The sequence below is a fragment of the Polypterus senegalus genome, chromosome 1 (genome assembly GCF_016835505.1).
Source record: "Polypterus senegalus isolate Bchr_013 chromosome 1, ASM1683550v1, whole genome shotgun sequence".
NCBI lineage: Eukaryota > Metazoa > Chordata > Cladistia > Polypteriformes > Polypteridae > Polypterus > Polypterus senegalus.
The window spans coordinates 115748920-115771372 of record NC_053154.1 but is presented as its reverse complement, the minus strand read 5'-3'; the positions used below and the strand labels follow the sequence as shown (position 1 = coordinate 115771372).

Below are 22453 nucleotides of genomic sequence, written 5' to 3'. Positions count from 1 at the left end.
TACAATTACACTCTATAAAAATGGATATTGGCAAATTTATAGAAGTATATATTCAAACCCAGGTCTTTGGATCCATGACGAAGAAGCACTCTCCACTGTAGTATCACATAGTAAAAGGTATTTAAATTAGTTAGCTAACTACTTATTAACAAATTTGCCACACAACCACAGCTAAGTTTGGCCAGGTACAACTCTTCTCATTTTAAGTGCATTGCTCTTGTCACCAAATGGTAGCTAGATGCAATTTAACTCTTTAGAGTGCTTGTTAAATACCACAGTTCATTGGTGTAGATGAGAGAGCATGCCAAGTTTGCCAGTGAATTTAATTAGTGTAGCCATCACTGAGCTGGGCGAAATTCAAATGCAGTGTAAGTGTGGAATATGAATGGCTCATGAAAGTTGTATGAATAAGAAGCTGGCAGCATGTAGTAGTAGCTAAATAATTTTAGTTAACTTTTATTATACATTAGGGAAATGGACAGTGCTGCTGCTTCACAGATTCAACAAACTGGGTTTAAACAAATACATTTAAAAAATTGCCAATAGTAATTTTTGTAGAGTGTAACTATTTACATAACATCAATCTATTAAGAAGTGTGCTCTGTTAACAGGTAATGAAAAGAAGTTTCTGGTGTCCACCACATATCTTCACAGAGGTAAAGAAAGAAAAATTACACTATTTCCTTCTGGTACTCCATAATATTCATTTCAACCAAACTATAAAAAGTTTGTAGTTTTTATATGAAATCACAGTAAATTAAGTCATGACTGCTGTTTTACATGTTTTACTATTATTTTAAATGTCACATTCGTAAAAAATTACAATAAATAATGCACTGTACTGAATCAAAAAAAACTTTTTGTGAAATTATTTCTTAATGTAAACACTCTTCATCCTCTCAAGATTTTTATTCATTCTGGAATACAATGTTACATAGACCTTTCAGTGTAAAGTCTTACTTTATTGGACCGTATGCCAGCCCCAGCTCCTTGTTTCTGATCTCTGATTATTTCAATATCCATCACAATAAACTCCTGAAGTTGTCGAGGATCACAGAGACTGCTAAAGGGATAGCGCCAGTAAGTACTACCATCAACCTCAGCCACTGTATAAAAAAGTATAAAATATAAACAGTGAATTTCAAAAATTTCTTAAAACTGTGAAGTAATTATATTTAAAGGAATCGGGTCAGCACAAATCTGAAAAAAATAAATAAATCTAAAAATAAAATGAAAAAGTTTAGAGTGCACACACATATTCAAATTAATAGTACATTAAGATATCTCCATACTTTATATATTCACTGTAGATTATCTATATATTTGTGTCATTCACAATACCATGTGCAGTTTTGGTTTCTATTTTACAAGGAACGACTTAACAGTAGTATAGCAAGTCCAGTGTATAGATTCTAGTGAAAAGCTACTAGACGTATCCTAGGACTTTTATCAATCTACCTGAAGGAAAGAAATATTAAGAAATCAAACTAAGAAACGAAAAATAAAGAACACATTAAATATAGTGTATCCCAGCTGATGATTTAGAGTAAGTATATCAACAACAGCAGGCTGGTACAGTGGAAATATGGTTAAGGGCAATTTTCTGACAAATGTTAAAAGTATTTTTTTCCATGTTTAACTGTAGTACAGTGGAATTAGGTTATCTACTGGTAACAATGGAAATTGTATCCTGGTGGGCCATTAAATTTTAACTTTGTTATAGACACTTCAAATGGACACGAATTTACAAGCTATGTAAGGCTATAAAACATCTATACCAATATTATTAAAGTGTCATTTTGTGGATATTTAACCTGTGCAGGACTTGCACACAAGCCATGAATACTATTGCTTTATGGTGCTTGCTGCCAGCAGAGGGTGCTAATATAAAGACTAATAGCATACAGTACTCACTGTTTTGGAAGATGCTGAACATGATGAAAACAGTATACTTGTAGGTTAGAACTGCCAAGTAATTCATGTGACGCACTTTCTTTACTACAATATTTCAAAAACCTCCGTAATAAGTTTAACTTTATTAACTTTACTAGTAAAATACCCGCGCTTTGCAGCGGAGAAGTAGTGTGTTAAAGAAGTAATGAAAAAGAAAAGGAAACATTTTAATAATAACATAACATGATTGACAATGTAATTGTTTTGTCATGAGTGTTGCTGGCATATATATATATATATATATATATATATATATATATATATATATATACACATACATACATACATACATACATACACACACACACACACACACACACACACATACACACAAACACACACACACACACACACACACACACCTAAAGGATTATTAGGAACACCATACTTATACGGTGTTTGACCCCCTTTCGCCTTCAGAACTGCCTTAAGCCCATATTGATAGGATAGCATCATGCAGTTGATGGAGATTTGTGGGATGCACATCCAGGGCACGAAGCTCCCGTTCCACCACATCCCAAAGATGCTCTATTGGGTTGAGATCTGGTGACTGTGGGGGCAATTTTAGTACAGTGAACTCATTGTCATGTTCAAGAAACCAATTTGAAATGATTCGAGCTTTGTGACATGGTGCATTATCCTGCTGGAAGTAGCCATAAGCGGATGGGTACATGGTGGTCATGAAGGGATGGGCATGGTCAGAAACAATGCTCAGGTAGCCCGTGGCATTTAAATGATGCCCAATTGGCACTAAGGGGCCTAAAGTGTGCCAAGAAAATATCCCCCACACCATTACACCACCACCACCAGCCTGCACAGTAGTAACAAGGCATGATGGATCCATGATCTCATTCTGTTTACGCCAAATTCTGACTCTGCCATTTGAATGTCTCAACAGAAATCGAGACTCATCAGACCACGCAACATTTTTCCAGTCTTCAACTGTCCAATTTTGGTGAGCTCGTGCAAATTGTAGCCTCTTTTTCCTATTTGTAGTGGAGATGAGTGGTACCCGGTGGGGTCTTCTGCTGTTGTAGCCCATCCACCTCAAGGTTGTGCGTGTTGTGGCTACACAAATGCTTTGCTGCATACCTCGGTTGTAACGAGTGGTTATTTCAGTCAAAGTTGCTCTTCTATCAGCTTGAATCAGTCGGCCCATTCTCCTCTGACCTCTAGCATCAACAAGGTATTTTCACCCACAGGACTGCCGCATACTGGATGTTTTTCCGTTTTCACACCATTCTTTGTAAACCCTAGAAATGGTTGTGCGTGAAAATCCCAGTAACTGAGCAGATTGTGAAATACTCAGAACAGCCCGTCTGGCACCAACAACCATGCCACGCTCAAAATTGCTTAAATCACCTTTCTTTCCCATTCTGACATTCAGTTTGGAGTTCAGGAGATTGTCTTGACCAGGACCACACCCCTAAATGCATTGAAGCAACTGTCATGTGATTGGTTGATTAGATAATTGCATTAATGAGAAATTGAACAGGTGTTCCTAATAATCCTTTAGGTGAGTGTATATACATATACATATATACACATACATATACACACATATATACATATACATATATACACACACACACACACATATATATATATATATATATATATATATATATATATATATATATATATATACATATACATACATACATACATATATATATATATATATATATATATATATATATATATATATACATATATATATATATACACATATACACATATATATATATATACATACATATATACACACAGATACATACATACACACACACAAATTATATATATATGTGTGTATGTATGTATGTATGTATGTGTGTGTGTATGTGTGTATATATATACAAACATACACACAAGTATATGTATGTGTATGTGTCTATATGTGTGTGTATAGGTTTGTTCACTGAATGCAAGGGAAAAATAATAAATTATAGTCTATAAGTTATTAAACAGTAAAACATTAACATTTTAAGAAGTACAGGTACATTGAAAATGTACATTTCTATGTGAACGTTCAAATTTGTGCCTCTGGTAATGTGCCTTACCGGCATTTAAAGAAAATTAGTTTTGTGTCCTCTGCAGTGTTAAGAGAGAAAGGCTTTGGTTTGGGATAAAAGGAAAAAGGTGTAAAGAAAGGAAAGTTGCCTTTTTCTTTTATATAGTATAGAGATGTGTTCGCTGACGTTATGATCGCCTTTTGGGGACAGTCGCGGTGGGTCTTGTGTAGACTGGTGAGACGTCCCCGCCATTAATCGGCTGTGATGGCACTGTCAGTCCTCCACTCCTGTGCGTGTCTTCATAATCCGAGCTGAGGACCTCATAATCGTATAAGTGCAAAAGAAAGTGTGAATCGCCTTAATATTATTTTGCCGTGGTGTAGAAAAGGGGTCCCGTGTTTGCACTTGTCTGGGCTATAGCGCAGGGGGAGGATGAAAAAAATTAAAAGTGCTCACTTTGACTTAAGGCAGAAGCGCAGTCAGCGTCTCAAAGGCCGGCACAGCTATGCACGCGCTGGCTGCTCGACTTTTGCTGGGCAGGAGACCCCAGTTTTGCAGACACGCTTCATGATATCAAAAGTCTCAGCTCTTTGGAGGTCATTCATATATTATATATATAGCAAAATACCCGCACCTCGCAGCGGAGAAGTAGTGTGTTAAAGAAGTAATGAAAAAGAAAAGGAAACATTTTAATAATAACGTAACATGATTGACATTGTCATGAGTGTTGCTGTCATATATATGCCTGCCTAAATAAGTCACCCTCGCTTTGCTCTTACTTTTTACCGTTCATTTAATCATGGCTAGTGGCGGGGAAATTATAAAATGGAAGGAGGATGGCTTTACCAAAACAATTATTGATGGCGAATCGATTATTCATAAAGCTTGAATTGGTGATCTGTTTTTCTGTGTTAACCTCATATTTTTCATACTTCTTCTCAAACTAAGGTGGTGCGAGGGTAAAATGAATCGGGATGCGCTGATCAATGTAATCGGTGTACCAGGAAATCATGCATTGACAAAAGCTCCCCTTTGCTTGTAATGCAAAGTGTGATTAAATGCATTATTTTTAAGCGCTTATGGAGCACATGCATCAAGCTTCTCAGCTGTGCTTGTGCTAAGAAAAGGAAAGATTTTAAAAATAACGTAACACGAGTGTCAATGTGACCTTTTGTAAGTAGTGTGGAGAAACTCTAGAGACCGCATGTGTATTAACTTGTGGATTTTTCTGTGAGTATTTGGTGGCAGTCTGACGGTTGCTTCGAAGACGGCGTAGCTGAGCTCAGCTCAGAGCGAAATAGATGAATGGGAGGGAGATGATGACGTGACTCCCCACCCGCCTTAACTGTCAATCCCCACAAACACAGTCTCTCGACATTTGTATAAGCACAGCCCTTCACCTACAATTTTAACTTAGTTACAAAGTGATCAAAACTCTCGTTTATATCCTCGCCCTCTCATTAAACTTGTATCCCGCATTACCTGTGGGCATGTGAAACGCCAGCGTAGCCTGTCTATGAACTTAATTTAAAGTTTAGGTTTACACCTTGCTTTCTTTCCGAGGTAGCAGCACTCATGAATATGGTAGTATATGTCACTTTCGCCGCTTCTTATTGTTTCGCTGCCTTCTCAATTATATAATGCATGTTTTCTTAAGCGCTTTTGGAGGTCTTCCTGGTTTTCTACGCACTGCGTTGACAGTCAGTTCACGTGATTACGTGGGAGGCGTGATGATGTCACACTAAACTCCGCCCCACGCCTTTCCAGCTCAACTCCATTACAGTTAATGGAGAAAAATACCTTCCAGTTATGACCATTAGGCGTAGAATTTCGAAATGAAACCTGCCCAACTTTTGTAAGTAAGCTGTAAGGAATGAGCCTGCCAAATTTCAGCCTTCTACCTACACGGGAAGTTGGAGAATTAGTGATGAGTCAGTGAGTGAGTAAGTGAGTGAGGGATTTGCCTTTTATTAGTATATATATATATATATATATATATATATATATATATATATATATATATATATACACACACACACACACATATATACATATATATATATATACATATATATACATAAAATCTTAACTTATCTATCCATTCCTAAATAATTAAAAAATGGGCAGGCTATTTCGCATCAGTGCAATCTGCTGCTTGTTAAAACGGAGGACTCCTGCTCCTACGAGCACTTATTGTAGTGCTGCGTGGGTATTATGAACTATCGTATTTCTTCAAGTTCAATTTAAATTTTAAATATAAGTAATTTTTATTTATTCGACAGAAATATGTTTGGTAGGAATGTAAGTTAAATTTAGTCATCATTGCATAAATTTTTGTTCAACATAAAAATTTAAAGACTAAATTCAACTTACATTCCTACCAAAGATATTTCTGTCGACTAAATAGAACCTACTTATATCCAAATTTGAGCTATTGAGCTGTCGCCTGCGTGCCTGGATAAGTCACCCTCGCTTTGCTCTTACTTTTTTACCGTTCATTTAATCATGGCCAGTCGCGAAAAAATTAGAACATGGAAGGAGGTTTACACCGAGTATGGCTTTACCAAAACAATTATTGATGGCGAATAAAGTATCCATTATTCATAAAGCTTCAATTGGTGATCTGTTTTTCTGCGTTAACCTCATATTTGTTCATAGTTCTTCTCAAACCAAGGGGGTGCGAGGGTAAAATGAATCGGGAAGCGGTGATATATATATATATTGAATATATTGAAATAGTTTTACTGTCAAATAATGCAAACAGTACGCTGCACATGTTTCGCCCTAATTCTGGGATCATCAGGCATACACACTCACTGCATCCCCTCTCGGGAATCGAACCTCAGATGTCAGCGCTAGAGGCGAAGCCTCTTGTGTTGCGCCACGGTGTGTGGTTCGTTTATTTGACAGTATGTAGATCGGGATACTTCTATAGCCACAATAAATGCCTTTAATTTATAGACAAACCAGGGATGAACAAGTTCCTTTCTACTGCAGCCACAGCCGCGACACACATAAAAAACATCAATAATAACTCATAAACTTGCAATATTATTGAGGAAAATCGCAACTTTTTGTTCACCAAAAATTCAGATTATTTGTAAACAAAATCCATCGTCCTCTCGTTCCTCAAAAACAGTTCAATTACTCTGTCGTACGGATTATCCGTGCCCTTCAGTTCCATCAAAACCTCACTTTCTATCGCCATCGAAGCTAATGCTGAAAGGTGAATCCGCCCTATGATATTTGTGGCATAAGTTTGATTTTGCTTTAGGGCTGAAAATGTCCGTTCGACAGAAGCAGTTTACACAGGAATGCTCACCGCCAAATATACCAATGTGAACAACTGCCCCATGCTCTCATTCAGATTTTTCTGATGAAATAAGTCAAGGAGATCAGTGGGAGATTCTCCTGCAAAATCATCCATGGCATGCATTACAGTCAGTTCTGTTCTTTTTTTAGCCGAGACAGATTAAAAAGTGCTCAGTGGCTGTTGTGTTAAAGTGGAAATGGCTGCACGCGTGAAATTTTTCTTGTATTCCCGAAACTTCTGGGGCTCAAACATCAGGTTTTCATGGTCTTGAAATCTGGTCTGTGTCTGGCAAATAATATTGTCCAGAATCCTGCCATGGAGTTGGCCGTAGTGCATGCGACGATCTTTTCGCTCAGAGCGTTTTTGGTGCGTTCAATGGCTTCGTAGAGTTCCTCATATCGGCTTCTATCCAATCAATGGGTCTGAATACGGTGACGTTGCCGTACGCCTGCTAAAGGGCCCTACTGACACCAACTCAAAATCTGATTGGTTGAAGCAACGGGTTAATCGACATTTATTCTGTGTTAGAGTGCCTCCACAACAGACTGTGAAAGCCTCTCTGCCTGGCAACAAATGATGGCTGAAATGTGATTGGTTAAATGCTTTAATACAAAACTCCACCTCCCACGGCTATCGAGCTGCAGTCTATTCTCTCTGCTTGGCAACAACTGACGGCTGAAATGTGATTGGTTAAATATTTTAATACGAAACTCCGCCTCCCACGGCTATCGAGCTGCATTCTATTACAGTGTATATGGACGAAAATACGTTCCAGTTATGACCATTACACGTAGAATTTCGAAATGAAACCTACCCAACTTTTGTAAGTAAGCTGTAAAGAATGAGCTTGCCAAATTTCAGCCTTCTACCTAGGAAGTTGGAGAATTAGTGATGAGTGAGTCAGTCAGTGAGCGAGTCAGTGAGGGCTTTGCCTTTTATTAGTATAGATAGCAGTGGATTGCCTTCTTCTGGTGTTCATCAGCATTTACTGTGATCAAATTAATTCAAATGCTGCCGATTCGATTAGCAAATCTAAGAAAATTTCCTGAAAATTTGTTTCCTCTGTCTCCAGTTATTAATGTACTACTAGGGGGCTTCACTCGCCAACCCGTGTTTGGTTTTCCAGATACACACTTTTTTTTTTTCTTTGAATTCTTGCTATTTCATTAGTTTCACTTTTACTTCAGAACTTCTGTAAAAACAACATTTGAAATCTTTCAAGTCTCAATATGCTGAATCTTTTAAATGAGGTCAGTGAGACATGTGTTTAATGACTTTGTACCATAATTCAGGATAGGTTTCTCTGTTTGGAATTTCAGCACAGAACAAACAAGCTACGTCATCAGCAGATAATATTTTTTTTTGCAAAGTAACCAATAAATGCATCGAGATAAACCACATTTTTGAAAATCTCCAACTTAAACTTCAAAGCCTTACAATATTTACATACTTCTGACATATCACCTATGTCCATATATTCAATCTCTATTCGCCTTTTCGTTATTTCTCCGAGTAATAATTTCTTTTTTTTTTGCACTAATGCGACGTTTACTTTCTTCGTTTTGAGACGTTTTTTTCTGTTTTCATATTCTGTATCATGCTCTGCATGTGCTTCGTGCCTACGTTTTTTTTGAGTCTTTTGAATTCCACTGCTTTCATAATCTCTACCCTGCTCTGCATGTGTATAGCACCAACGTTTGTGAACATGTTTATGAAATTCTACTTTGTCCTTTAGTCTGTCTTTTAATTCTGAGCCTGATTGGACGTGCTTTTTTCTCCCCCAATTCCACTTGTTCTGGGCTCATAGTTTCTTTCCTTATTTTCTGTATTTGCACCTAAATTGTTGTTCTTCGCTCTTTTTTCTCTCCAATGCTTTTGAGTCTCTTTTCTCTGCGCTGCTTTCTTCTTCGCTTAGTCGTCGACATTTCATTTATAACGTATTGTCCTTATATGCTTTATATGTGCTAGGAGCCCTGGATCTGTGTGTGCAGCCTTTACACAACTGAGTGTTTTGGAGCCCGTGGTCTTATTTTTTATTGGTTGTAAGTAGGGCGTGTCTTGCAAGAATCTCATGTTCTACGTCATCGCGAGATGGTCCTGGGTCAATCTCTTTGCACAATCTCATGTTTAAGGTCCCCGCGAGACGCTCTGTGGCCATTCTCTTTTGTCTCGCGAGTCTTTTAAGTGTCTTCCATGATCTTAACATGAAGATCACGTCTCATCTCCCGTCTTTCTCCACCAGGATTTTCTTTTATAATAGAGAGATACATAAAAAAATGTTTTGTACTCTTATTTACAGAGGTGTGTATTTATTGTCTTGAAATGTAGCAACTAAGCACTACATATGACACTATGTATAACTGTATGCAACACACAATTTTACAGGATTTTAATTGGCTATACTGTATTTAATAATAAAATACATTTACTGGAGCAATGAGTCCAAATGTGAAGCAGGAATATTTACACTGAATAAGTTTATTGATCTGTGAGGAACACCGGATTAATGCTATGGGACAGATGGGAAAGGAGTATGGAATTTCACCTGAATGTCTTTTATAGTGAAATTATCGAATGGGATAATTTGGAGAAAACATTGCTACTTGAATGTTTGACATAATGTTGACTTCTCAACTTAAACACTACAAAATAAAAATAAATAAATAACTAGGCCAGTTAATAATTACTTTTTATGTGGTTGCATTACATCAAGTGACATAACACATACCTAAAGTGTTTAAATTGCATTTTATTTTCACAAAAAAAAAGATCATCTTGTATTTCTCCCCAAACTATGCCAGAAAATTAACATGAATGTAACAAAATGGGAAGGTGGAATATCAGAAGTGTTTTTTTCGGAGTTTGCATGCTCTTCCCGTGTCTACAGGTGCTGGTCATAAAATAAGAATAAAGTTGATTTATTTCAGTAATTCCATTCAAAAAGTGAAACTTGTATATTAGATTCATTCATTACACACAGACTGATGTACAGTATTTCAAATGTTTATTTCTTTTAATTTTGATGATTATAACTGACAACTAATGAAAGTCCCAAATTCAGTATCTCGGAAAATTAGAATATTGTGAAAAGGTTCAATATTGAAGACACCTGGTGCCACACTCTAATCAGCTAATTAACTCAAAACACCTGCAAAAGCCTTTAAATGGTCTCTCAGTCTAGTTCTGTAGGCTACACAATCATGGGGAAGCCTGCTGACTTGACAGTTGTCCAAAAGACGACCATTGACACCTTGCACAAGGAGGGCAAGACACAAAAGGTCATTGCTAAAGAGCTCTGTGTCCAAGCACATTAATAGAGAGGCGAAGGGAAGGACAAGATGTGGTAGAAAAAAGTGTACAAGCAATAGGGATAACCACACCCTGGAGAGGATTGTGAAACAAAACCCATTCAAAACTGTGGGGGAGATTCACAAAGAGTGGACTGCAGCTGGAGTCAGTGCTTCAAGAACCACCACGCACAGACGTATGCAAGACATGGGTTTCAGCTGTCGCATTCCTTGTGTCAAGCCACTCTTGAACAAGAGACAGCATCAGAAGCGTCTTGCCTGGGCTAAAGACAAAACTGCTGCTGAGTGGTCCAGTTATGTTATCTGATGAAAGTAAATTTTGCATTTCCTTTGGAAATCAAGGTCCCAGAGTCTGGGGAAAGAGAGGAGAGGCACAGAATCCACGTTGCTTGAGGTCCAGTGTATAGTTTCCACAGTCAGCGATGGTTTGGGGTGCCATGTCATCTGCTGGTGTTGGTCCATTGTGTTTTCTGAGGTCCAAGGTCAACGCAGCCGTCTACCAGGAAGTTTTAGAGCACTTCATGCTTCCTGCTGCTGACGAACTTTATGGAGATGCAGATTTCATTTTCCAACAGGACCTGGCAGCTGCACAAAGTGCCAAAACTACCAGTACCTGGTTTAAGGACCATGGTATCCATGTTCTTGATTGGCCAACAACCTCGCCTGACCTTAACCCCATAGAAAATCTATGTGGTATTGTGAAGAGGAAGATGCAAAACACCAGACCCAACAATTCACAAGAACTGAAGGCCACTATCAGAGCAACATGGGCTCTCATAACACCTGAGCTGTGCCACAGACTGACAGACTCCATGCCATGCCACATTGCTGCAGTAATCCAGGCCAAAGGAGCCCCAACTAAATATTGAATGCTGTACATGCTCATACTTTTCATGTTCATACCTTTCAGTTGGCCAACATTTCTAAAAATCCTTTTTTGCATTGGTCTTAATTGATATTCTAATTTTCCGAGATACTGAATTTGGGGCTTTCATTAGTTGTCAGTTATAATAACCAGAATTAAAAGAAATAAACATTTGAAATACATCAGTCTGTGTGTAATGAACGAATCTAATATACAAGTTTCACTTTTTGAATGGAATTACTGAAATAAATCAACTTTGTCATGATTTTCCTCCCACGCCATTTGAAGACGTGTGTTAATGGTCAATTCCAGATTGGTTTTGTCCAAGTGTGAATGTGTACATAAGTTTGTTCAGTGATGGACTGCAAGTCCTCCTAGGGCCAGTTCCTGCCTTGCATCCAATATTACTAGGATTGTCACCAGTCCCCCAATACCATAAATGAGATTGAGCATGTTTACAAAGTTTATGCTGTAGTATACTCAAACATTAATCAGAGACCCAAAGCATTGAAATGCAAGTTTGGATTTCCAAAAAGTACTTTTTTGCTGTTGTATAATGCATGCAAGCAACAGCAGTCGAAACTCAGTAAAAAGTTATGTTATTCAGAATTTAATGTAGGCTGGTATTTGGAATGATTAAATAATTAAAAAATCAAATTAGGATTTGTGTTCACTAAACAAATACTTCATTAATGTTGTTGCTAAGGTCACAAAAATAAACAGGGAAGCATAAAGTACTGAACGTAATTGAGGTCAGCTATAAAAAACAGTGAAGCCTTATGATATTTTTTTTTTTTTTTTTTTTAAAAAGATGGAAAATTATGAATTTAAAGGGCATCTTGGAGCATTTAATACAGCCAATGCAGAGCCCAAATGTGCTATATCAGACTGATCCAGTTCCATAATACATTTAGATAACATAAATTCTGACACAGAGCCAATTTATCTCCTTAGTATAAGTAAAAAATGATCTGTAATTGTGTAAAGTAAATGTATGAAATAATAACAACAAACTGCACCCTTAAAGTTACTTACTTTGTAAGGTGCAAGGATCAATAAGATGAATAGTGTTAGTCACTCGAATACACACACAGATTTGATTCATATTTCCAAGACTCTGGGCGAGGCGGGGAGAAAGGCAAACCACATTGTCCTACATAAACACACCAACAAAAAAAATTGGTAAGCTGCATCATAAAAACCAACCATAATAAACCATAAAAAGTGATGGGAAGGAAGACATCTGTGTCATTTTCTAAAGCTCCTTTTATATCAGCACTTCAGGTTGTGTTGTGAACCACTATTGTCAGGATATAGTACTATATCAGATTACTGTATTTTTGTGATGACAAAATAAAGACATATGCTTTCGGTTTCTCCCTATAAACATAAAAGACCTTTGTTTCTCCTAATACAAAGAAATAGTTTCTATTTTCTAAACTGGGCTACCTTATTCAGCAATTTGCCACCATAACCCACTGTAAAACACTGATAGATTGGTGGCTGGCTAGATGGAGAACAGGGAGGCGCTAACTGAATTCTCATACTAATGCCTTTGGCACACTTAAAGCTAGGAATCTCTTTTGACACCTTTCTTCAGAAACGCCCAGAAAGGAAACAAAATGCCACAATGTTTGGACAAAAATGTAATCTACATGGTTTAATAAAAGTTCAGATTAATAATAAAATATACCTTGCAAACTGGAACTATCTCCACGGAGAAAGTGCTCTTATAGTTGTATGTATTAGAGTGGATGTCATGCGAGATTAGCCGTTGAGATGCTTTAGACCTTTAAAAAAAATAATTTGATAATTTAAATAATTTTGTAGCCAGGTAAACAGAATGAAGGTTAAGGAAATATATAAATTAATATTTTAATTTATTTCATAAAAGTATTTATACAAATATCAAAGCGCAAGCAAGAAAAATACATATCAAAACTTTGAAAAAGTAATAACACAGTTTAATAAAAGTATATAATCCTAACTGGAGTGCTATTCACCACAATTCACTACTGATTACAAACATCAGTAATTTAAAAACATATCAAAACTTGTATATATTGGCTTGCTGCTTTAAGTCCAAATTCAAATTGTGGTAATATAGCAGGAATAATTTTAACTACCAAGACATTTCTAGATGCACTTTGTTCTTAGTAATATTACTTCTTTCCAGACCTACTGTAGATTACCTGGCAATGTCAAAAAAGAAATTAATATTTGTAAGTACTAACATCTATCAAAAGTAAAAATAAACCATTAAAGAAACAATAGGGAACACGGTTTCATTTTTTTTGGTATGTTATTTTGAGCTTTGGAAAGTATTACAGAAAGCAAGGTCACGAATCATTTGATAATGTCCAATTCTGCAAGGATTTTTTTTCCATTTGACTTTAACTCTATAATTAAAGTACCTGCAAGGGACAGTGCACTGTAGAAAGTCAACCATTTTCTGTCCATGTTGCTTTGAGGCATAATAGAAGTCAATTCCATCTTAAAAAAATGAAAAAAAGCATGTTTCATGATAACAAGGTTAAGTACTCATGGCTACATCATAACAAAAAAATCATTTCATGGGACAGCAGCAAGGCAAAAAACTTCTGCTATCCAAGAATAACATCACAGATGATTCAAAAGTAGAACTCGTAGGATGGCCCAAGTCCATTTTGTCTGGCATTAAAACTGATACAGCATTCAACAATAAGAACATCACATCTGTAATAAAACATCACTAGTGTGATGGTGCAAGAATCCTTTGCTGCATCCTGACCTGAAATACTTAAAATTGTTGAAGGAAAATTTAATTTTGCACTTTACCAGATTATTCTTAAGGAGAATGCCTGGCCAGAAGAAACACATTTGAAGTTCTGGAGCGGCCTTGTCCAGACTTCAGTGCAATATAGATGCGACAGGCCCTGAAATGAGCAGTTTACATCTGCAAACTTACAAATGTGTTTGATTTAAAGCAGCTCTGCCAAGAAAAGTGGGCTGAAATTTCTCAACAGCAAGGTAAAAGACTGAATCAAATTACAGGAAGCATTAAGTTGTGATTATTACTACTAAAGGTACTAAAACCCAGTAATGAAACTATTTGGCAATTACTCTTGGGTAACTGGGGTAATAGGGGTGTCAAATATCTTAGTTTTTAAACTAATTCCATGCTTCATTCAAGGAACAATGTGTTCACTTAATTTCTCCTTCCCTAATATGGCATTTTGCCTAAATGTTTGATCCCACTTGTTCTACAAAGTTTGCAAAAACAGAGGATATTAGGAAGCAGATAAAAACATTTTCACAGCACTGTTTTTCCTTCTTGAACCAAAAGCCTAACCAACCTGAGCATCTTCCTAGTTCCCGCCCTGCCCCAAACAAAGATGGCAGCTTGAAAGAGATGAAAATACATTTTAAAAGCCTGTGAAAATTCATTACTGATTTATTGTCTATCATAACAAATTCAGTAACTGACCCTTTTTCAAAATGCATATTGTTGCACAACACAATGTTGAGTGGGATATCTTCATGTGCTACGAAACAGTAGTAAAGGGACCATTTCAGATTAACCACAGAATAAGCTGCACACACTTCCTACTAATTTTGACTTAAGTATAGTAAGTATTTAAGTATTCTTTGAACAATCGACAAAGTTAGCCTTATGCAAAAATGTACAATTAACATCTATACATGATTCACTGATTTTAGTTTATCATTTAACAGGATATAGATCCAGGTTTATGACCTGTTGTTAGGCTGGATGTAAATAAAGGTCTTATCCACAACAGGTTTTTTGGAGAATATATTGTCACACACGTGTGCATGGGAGGCAGCTGAAGGGCTTAGAGAGGACTGATTATACATCTGCCGGGGGGTTGTTTGGGGGGGAAGGGGTACGCTAACGCTCTTTCTGAGTTCTCTACAGGTCTTTCCCGGGAAATCCCACCAGGAGCCGCCACCTCGAAGCGGGACACATCACTTCCACTCCCGGCCCCGAGGACAACATCACTTCCGGTTCCGGCCCCGGGGACGACATCACTTCCGCCCTATAAAGCCTCCTGCCTTTGCTCTGGGAGGCAGTTCTGTTTTGGACTCTGTTGTGTAAACTTGACTCTGATGAATCAATTGCTTTTGCAGCCAGGAAACCGGATTAAATGGGTGGCTGCCCCAAACCTTGCCATGCCTCAAGTCTCTTCCTATTACAATATTTAATGAGATGAAAAATATTTAGCTGTTTAATTGATCTACAGAAATGAAATGAAGGAAAGAACTGATAAATGCCAATAATACTTTACATTTTCAATCTATATTCTTCAATATACAGTACATTAAGCAACAATACTGGATGAATACCTATATTTCACATTAAATTTTCAGTTTAAGAGGCTAATGGGTTTAGAATAAGCTGTACCTGTTTGATAGGATGTACAGGATCTTGAAGGATGGAAACTTTACTTTTAATAGTATCACAGATATTCTACATGCCATACAATACCAACAAGAAATTAAATAGCCTTTTGCACAATGTTATGAAAGTTTAATCACTTTTTTTTTTTTTTTTAAACAAAGAAAAACACCTAGATACCATCTTATAATATGTCACATTATCTATTTACATACCATGAATTTCTTTAATACGCAGAGTGTTTTGGTGTAATTTATGTTTTAGTATCAGTTGTTCCAAGTAAAAGAAAGTCTTTTTGTGAACAGTCTAAAAACCAAAAAAAAAAAAGTTTTATTTATTTAATTTACTTAAATAAACACACAGACACACAAACACACAGTGTGCTCAGGCAAAGCAATTTATTAACACATAATTGTGTGTGCCCTTTTCAAATCATAATAATAACTGAAACCACCCAAATAGGCCTGATCAAAAGTTTACATACCCTTGAATGTTAGGGCTGATAGACACACAACATACATGAACAAAAATGGAGCCCACTGTCGAGTTGTAATAAAAAAAGCCTTTACTGTGCCAATGCCCACTTACAATATATCAAAAAGCATCCAGACAAGCCTCACAACTTCTGGAAAAAGTCCTTTGCCTTGATGAAAAAACTGAACTGTATGATCATAACCATGAACACTATGTTTGGGGAGGCCCATGATAAAAAGTACACAATCCCTACTGTGAAGCACGGAGGTCGATCTCTAATGTTCTGGGGACGTGTTAGCTACAGTGGCACAGGGAACTTAGTGAAAATTGATGACAAGATGAATGCAGCATATTATTTGAAAATATTAGACGACTACTTGCATTCATCACTCCGGAGGCTGCACATGGGATGCACTTGCATCTTCTAACATGACAATGACCCAAAAAACAAAGCAAGTCAACATTTCAATGGCATTACAAACTGCATAAAGAATGGGCCCCGAGTTACCTCAAAAGCTTCCATATTGTAATCTGTTCATTTAACCAATAAAAGGTGTAATTTTGCTTGACTTCTAATGGCTACAGCAAAACAAAGTGATGGTGCTGGAGTGGCCATCAAAGTCTCCTGATCTCAGCATCACTGAGCCACTTTAGAGCAATTTCAAACATGCAGTTGTCATGCATGACAACCCAATAACTTACGGTACCTGCAGGCTTTTTGCCAAAAAGAATGGGCAGCTCTGCCACCTGAGAAAATCAGGAGCCTCATCCATAACTATCATAAAAGGCTGCATGCATTTATTGATGCTAAAGGGGGCAAAACATGTAGTAAGAACAGAGGGTAGGCAACATTTGAACAGGGACCATCTCTTTATTACTATACTTTGGTTAATTTGTTTGTGCTATTCTGTGATGCCTTATAATTTAATTTGGATTCCATTAAAAGTAAATAAAATGTGTTTTGAATGATCAGTCATCTTTTCATTCAAGTATGGTACACATCTTAAATTCTGCCACGGTATATAGACTTATGAGCATTGAGCACAACTGTATGTACAGTGGGTACGGAAAGTATTCAGACCCCCTTCATTTTTTCACTCTTTGTTATATTGCAGCCATTTGCTAAAATCATTTAAATTAATTTTTTTCCTCATTAATGTACACACAGCACCCCATATTGACAGACAAAAAAAATAATTTTTGAAATTGTGGCAGATATATTAAAAAAGAAAAACTGAAATATCACATGGTCCTTAGTATTCAGACCCTTTGCTCAGTATTTAGTAGAAGCACCCTTTTGAGCTAATACAGCCATGAGTCTTCTTGGGAAAGATGCAACAAGTTTTTCACACCTGGATTTGGGGATCCTCTGCCATTCCTCCTTGCAGATCCTCTCCAGTTCTGTCAGGTTGAATGGTAAACGTTGGTGGACAGCCATTTTTAGGTCTCTCCATAGATGCTCAATTGGGTTTAAGTCAGGGCTCTGGCTGGGCCATTCAAGAACACTCACAGAGTTGTTGTGAAGCCACTCCTTCGTTATTTTAGCTGTGTGCTTAGGGTCATTGTCTTGTTGGAAGATAAACCTTCGGCCCAGTCTGATGTCCTTAGCACTCTGGAGAAGGTTTTTGTCCAGGATATCCCTGTACTTGGCCGCATTCATCTTTCCCTCGATTGCAACCAGTCGTCTTGTCCCTGCTGCTGAAAAACACTCCGACAGCATGATGCTGCCACCACCATGCTTCACTGTGGGGACTGTATTGGACAATTGATGAGCAGTGCCTGGTTGTCTCCACACATACTGCTTAGAATTAAGGCCAAAAAGTTCTATCTTGGTCTCATCAGACCAGAGAATCTTATTTCTCACCATCTCAGAGTCCTTCAGGTGTCTTTTAGCAAGCTCCACGCGGGCTGTCATGTGTCTTGCCTCTCCTCAGTGTGTGGAGACAACACACAGCAAAGGGTCTGAATACTTAGGACCATATGATATTTCAGTTTTTCTTTTTTAAAAAAAAATATCACCCTGTCTTCACTGAACCCCAATCAACAGCATGCTCAGTGTAAATCTATGCATGGTTCATATCTTAGCCCTTAAACATTTTACAACAGGCTTATCCCACTAACTTTGTTAACACTGCTCCCAAAACGTTTCTAGAGGTTTCCGGTAGGTATTTTAAAGTTATTCCCAGTCACTCCTGACTGATCCTTCATTTCCAACTCAATCGAATGTTAGTGTAGAAATTCCCTTCTCTTGCCAAGTCATCCTTCTCCTGGACCTTTCTATATATTCCTTAAATCGAATCAAGAAAACAAAACTCCTAATGAGTATTATTGCCATCAATTTCGAATTAGCCTCTCACTCGAAAGAAACAGAAAAACTTTTCAGAACTATTTCTAGAATTTGACTTTTGCTCAGGTCTCCTCATTACAGATCAATGGATCAACAGGCTCTAATGTCAAGAAACGGTTATCTGTTATATACTGGTAGTTTTTTTTCAGTTTGGCTGAGGGTTGCTGCTCTCTCTTCCTGATAGTTGCTCAATCTCTCTATAGCCCCTTTACACTTTTTCATATTGTACTCTTACTCTGAGGTCAGCTGTAAAGGGTAGGTGCCAGTTGAGGAAATGTTATTCTTCTTTTCACATATTTTTGTAAACAGTAATTTGGTTATTTTCACTTATGCATTTATTATAATCAATTCAACTTTACCACAAAATACATATGGTCTATCGCACTTTAAATAATGGACTTGTTTAAGTAACTGATGGATCACTGCACGTGTTACTTTTTTCTTATTTCCTAACAACATCTGTAGACCTTGACTTTACTATAAAATACACAGCATTATCTTCCAGAATATTAATATTCATAAATCATTATTACATAGTGTAATAAATATCATTTATATCATAAATGTAAGCTAAGTTTACCTTCTGTCTGACTTGCACTATCGCTTTCCAGAAATCTTTAGCTTCAATGCGGTGACAATCATCACACATTTGTGCCTGAATGACAAACTCCACCACAAAAACTTGTTGCAAAATGGCTCCATTCATAACCTAAAGGAAAAGTTAAATAAATAAATAAAACAAACATCTATATCTTAACAGAAGGCTGGGGAAAATGGCCAAAAATCACTTGTGATGCAATATCATATTTTTGGTATTATTTGCAAAATTACACAAACCATATTGTAATAGAATCTCTAAGACCTGGGATTACCAGCTCTGTTTATCTCAAAGGTAAAGTTTTGTGAGAATAAAAATGGTCTCAACAGTAACAGCATGACAAGTACAAAGAAAGGACAGGTACATCATGAAGTACTCAATGGATACTCCAACTTACCTATAATGAACAGGACATAAAACTGTGCAAACGTGCTTCAAGCCCACTGCAACCAGCAATAGCCACCCACCATGTTAGGATTGAAATGGTCTTGATATTTTGCTTCCATGAGAGAAATATCTTGAATGAATTTCTCACCAGGTTCATCACAAACATTACCCAAATTTGGTGGAAAAAATTGTTAAAAAAAAAAAAAAGCTATACCAGTCTGAGTGATTATTTTTTGTTCAAGCATTTTAGGTCTTTTGCGATTCAACCACTGTACAAGCCCAGAATGAACACACTGTGCAGCAGACATGAGATTTCCCTTACCCCAATCTGATTTTACATCCAAAATAAATGCACATAAGCAACTGTCACTGTCCTTGTCAGCTTCTTTTACTTTTTTTTTTTTTTTGAAGTTTTATTAATTTTATTGCAATCATTCCATACAAATCAATCATTTTTTACAAAAAGTAAAACTGAGTTAAGAACAAGTCAACCCCCCACCCCTGAGAGAGAGCAAGGCAAACGGCGTAAAAATTTAAGGCTTGTAAACATACCTAAATTAATAAGTTTGATAAGCCAATAGAGATGAATGCAGAAGACAAAGAAATACAGAAATAATTGTTTCCTCTGTGCTTTAAGAGCTTATTTTAAAATATTACTGATTAGATCCTGCCATGTTTTGAAGAAAGTCTGTACAGAATCTCTGAGTATTTGATTTTTTCCAATTTCAAATAGTATAAAACATCAGTTTCCCACGGACTTAAAAGAGGAGAGTTTGGGTTCTTCCAGCTTAGCAGAATAAGTCTATGTGCCAAAAGTGTAGTGAATGCAATCACAGTTTGTTCGACTTTCTCCACTTTAAACCCACCTGGAAGAACCCCAAACACAGCTGTTAGTGGATTAGGAGGGATTGTGAGACCAAGGCTGTCTGAAAAGTAATTAAAAACTTTGGTCCAGAATGAGGTTAATGATGGCCCAGAACATGTGACCCAGTAAAGCTGGGACTTGATTGCAGCGTTCACAGGTTGAATCATGCCCTGGAAACATTTTGGAGAGTTTTAGACGAGACAGATGTGCTCGATATATAATTTTGAGTTGTATAATTGTATGCTTTGTGTATATGGAGCTCGAGTGAATTCTCTGCATTGCTACTTTCCACTCCTTTTTTGATATATTAATTAAGAGATGTTTTTCCCAGTTTCCTCTTGGATCTTTGAAAGGGAGGGACTGTAAAATGATTTTATATATTGCAGAGATGGTGTCTGAGTCCTTGGAATTGAGCAATATTTCTTCCAGCATGGATGAGGGTGCAAGATGAGGAAAATCGGGAAGGTTCTGTTTAACAAAGTTCCTAATTTGAAGATAGTGAAAGAAATGTGTAGCTTCTTTTACTCTAATCAAGTGGTGTACAGTTGTGCTTGAAAGTTTGTGAACCCTTTAGAATTTTCTATATTTCTGCATAAACATGACCTAAATCATCATCAGATTTTCACTCAAGTCCTAAAAATAGATAAAGAGAAACCAGTTAAACAAATGAGAGAAAAATATTATACTTGATCATTTATTTATTTATTGAGGAAAATGATTGAATACTACATATTTGTGAGTGGCAAAAGCATGTGAACCTCTAGGATTAGCAGTTAGTTTGAAGGTGAAATTAGAGTCAGGTGTTTTCAATCAATGGGATGACAATCAGGTGTGAGTGGGCACTCTGTGTTATTTAAAGAACAGGGATCTATCAAAGTCTGTTCTTCACAACACATGTTTGTGGAAGTGTATCATGGCATGAACAAATGAGATTTCTGAGGACCTCAGAAAAAGAGTTGTTGATACTCATCAGACTGGAAAAGGTTACAAAACCTTCTCTAAAGATTTTGGACTCAACCAATCCACAGTCGACAGATTTTGTACAAATGGAGGAAATTCAAGACCATTGTTACCCTCCCCACCCACTGCTCGTCTGCAGTTTGCTAAAGATCACGTGGACAGACCAGAAGGCTATTGGAAGTATGTTTTGTGGACGGATGAGACCAAAATAGAACTTTTTGGTTTAAATGAAAAGCGTTATGTTTAGAAAAAGGAAAACACTAAATTCCAGCATAAGAACCTTATCCCATCTGTGAAACATGGTGGTGGTAGTATCATGGTTTGGGCCTGTTTTGCTGCATCTGGGCTAGGACAGCTTGCCTTCATTGATGGAACAATGAATTCTGAATTATACCAGAGAATTCTAAAGGAAAATCCTGCATTAAGATTTTGAATGAAAATACTCAATCTATACTACTAAAAGGCAAAGCCCTCACTGACTTACTGACTCATACACTGACTCATCACTAATTCTCCAACTTCTCGTGTGAGTAGAAGGCTGAAATTTGGCAGGCTCATTCCTAACAGCTTACTTACATAAGTTGGACAGGTTTCATTTCGAAATTCTACGCGTAATGGTCATAACTGGAAGCTATTTTTCTACATATACTGTAATGGAGTTGAGCTCGAAAACCGTGGGGGGCGGGGTTTCGTGTGACATCATCATGCCTCCCACGTAATCACGTGAACTGACTGTCAACGCAGTACGTAGAAAACCAGGAAGAGCTCCAAAAAGCGCTAAAGAAAACTGCATTATATAATTCAGAAGGCAGAGAAACAATAAGAAGCAAGCGAGTGACATATACAACCATATTCATGAATGCTGCTACTTCGGAAACAAAGCACGGTGTAAACCTAAAGTTTAAATTAAGTTCATTGACAGGCTGCCGCTGGCGTTTGTCATGCCCACGGGTAAGGCGGGATACAAGTTTAATG

General features: G+C 37.1%; 1 protein-coding gene across 2 annotated transcripts in view; it reads right to left on the bottom strand.

Annotated features, from left to right (window-relative positions):
- Positions 1–22453, bottom strand: part of nmd3 (NMD3 ribosome export adaptor) — a 49405-nt gene that overhangs the window by 10545 nt on the left and 16407 nt on the right. For both annotated transcript variants that reach the window (XM_039756678.1, XM_039756687.1), the window contains exons 6-11: positions 19249–19377; positions 16063–16153; positions 13866–13944; positions 13145–13241; positions 12487–12604; positions 961–1106 (exon numbers count right to left, since the gene is read on the bottom strand). In XM_039756678.1, the coding sequence (XP_039612612.1) occupies positions 961–1106; positions 12487–12604; positions 13145–13241; positions 13866–13944; positions 16063–16153; positions 19249–19377 (660 nt within the window). The remainder of the gene's footprint in view (positions 1–960; positions 1107–12486; positions 12605–13144; positions 13242–13865; positions 13945–16062; positions 16154–19248; positions 19378–22453) is intronic.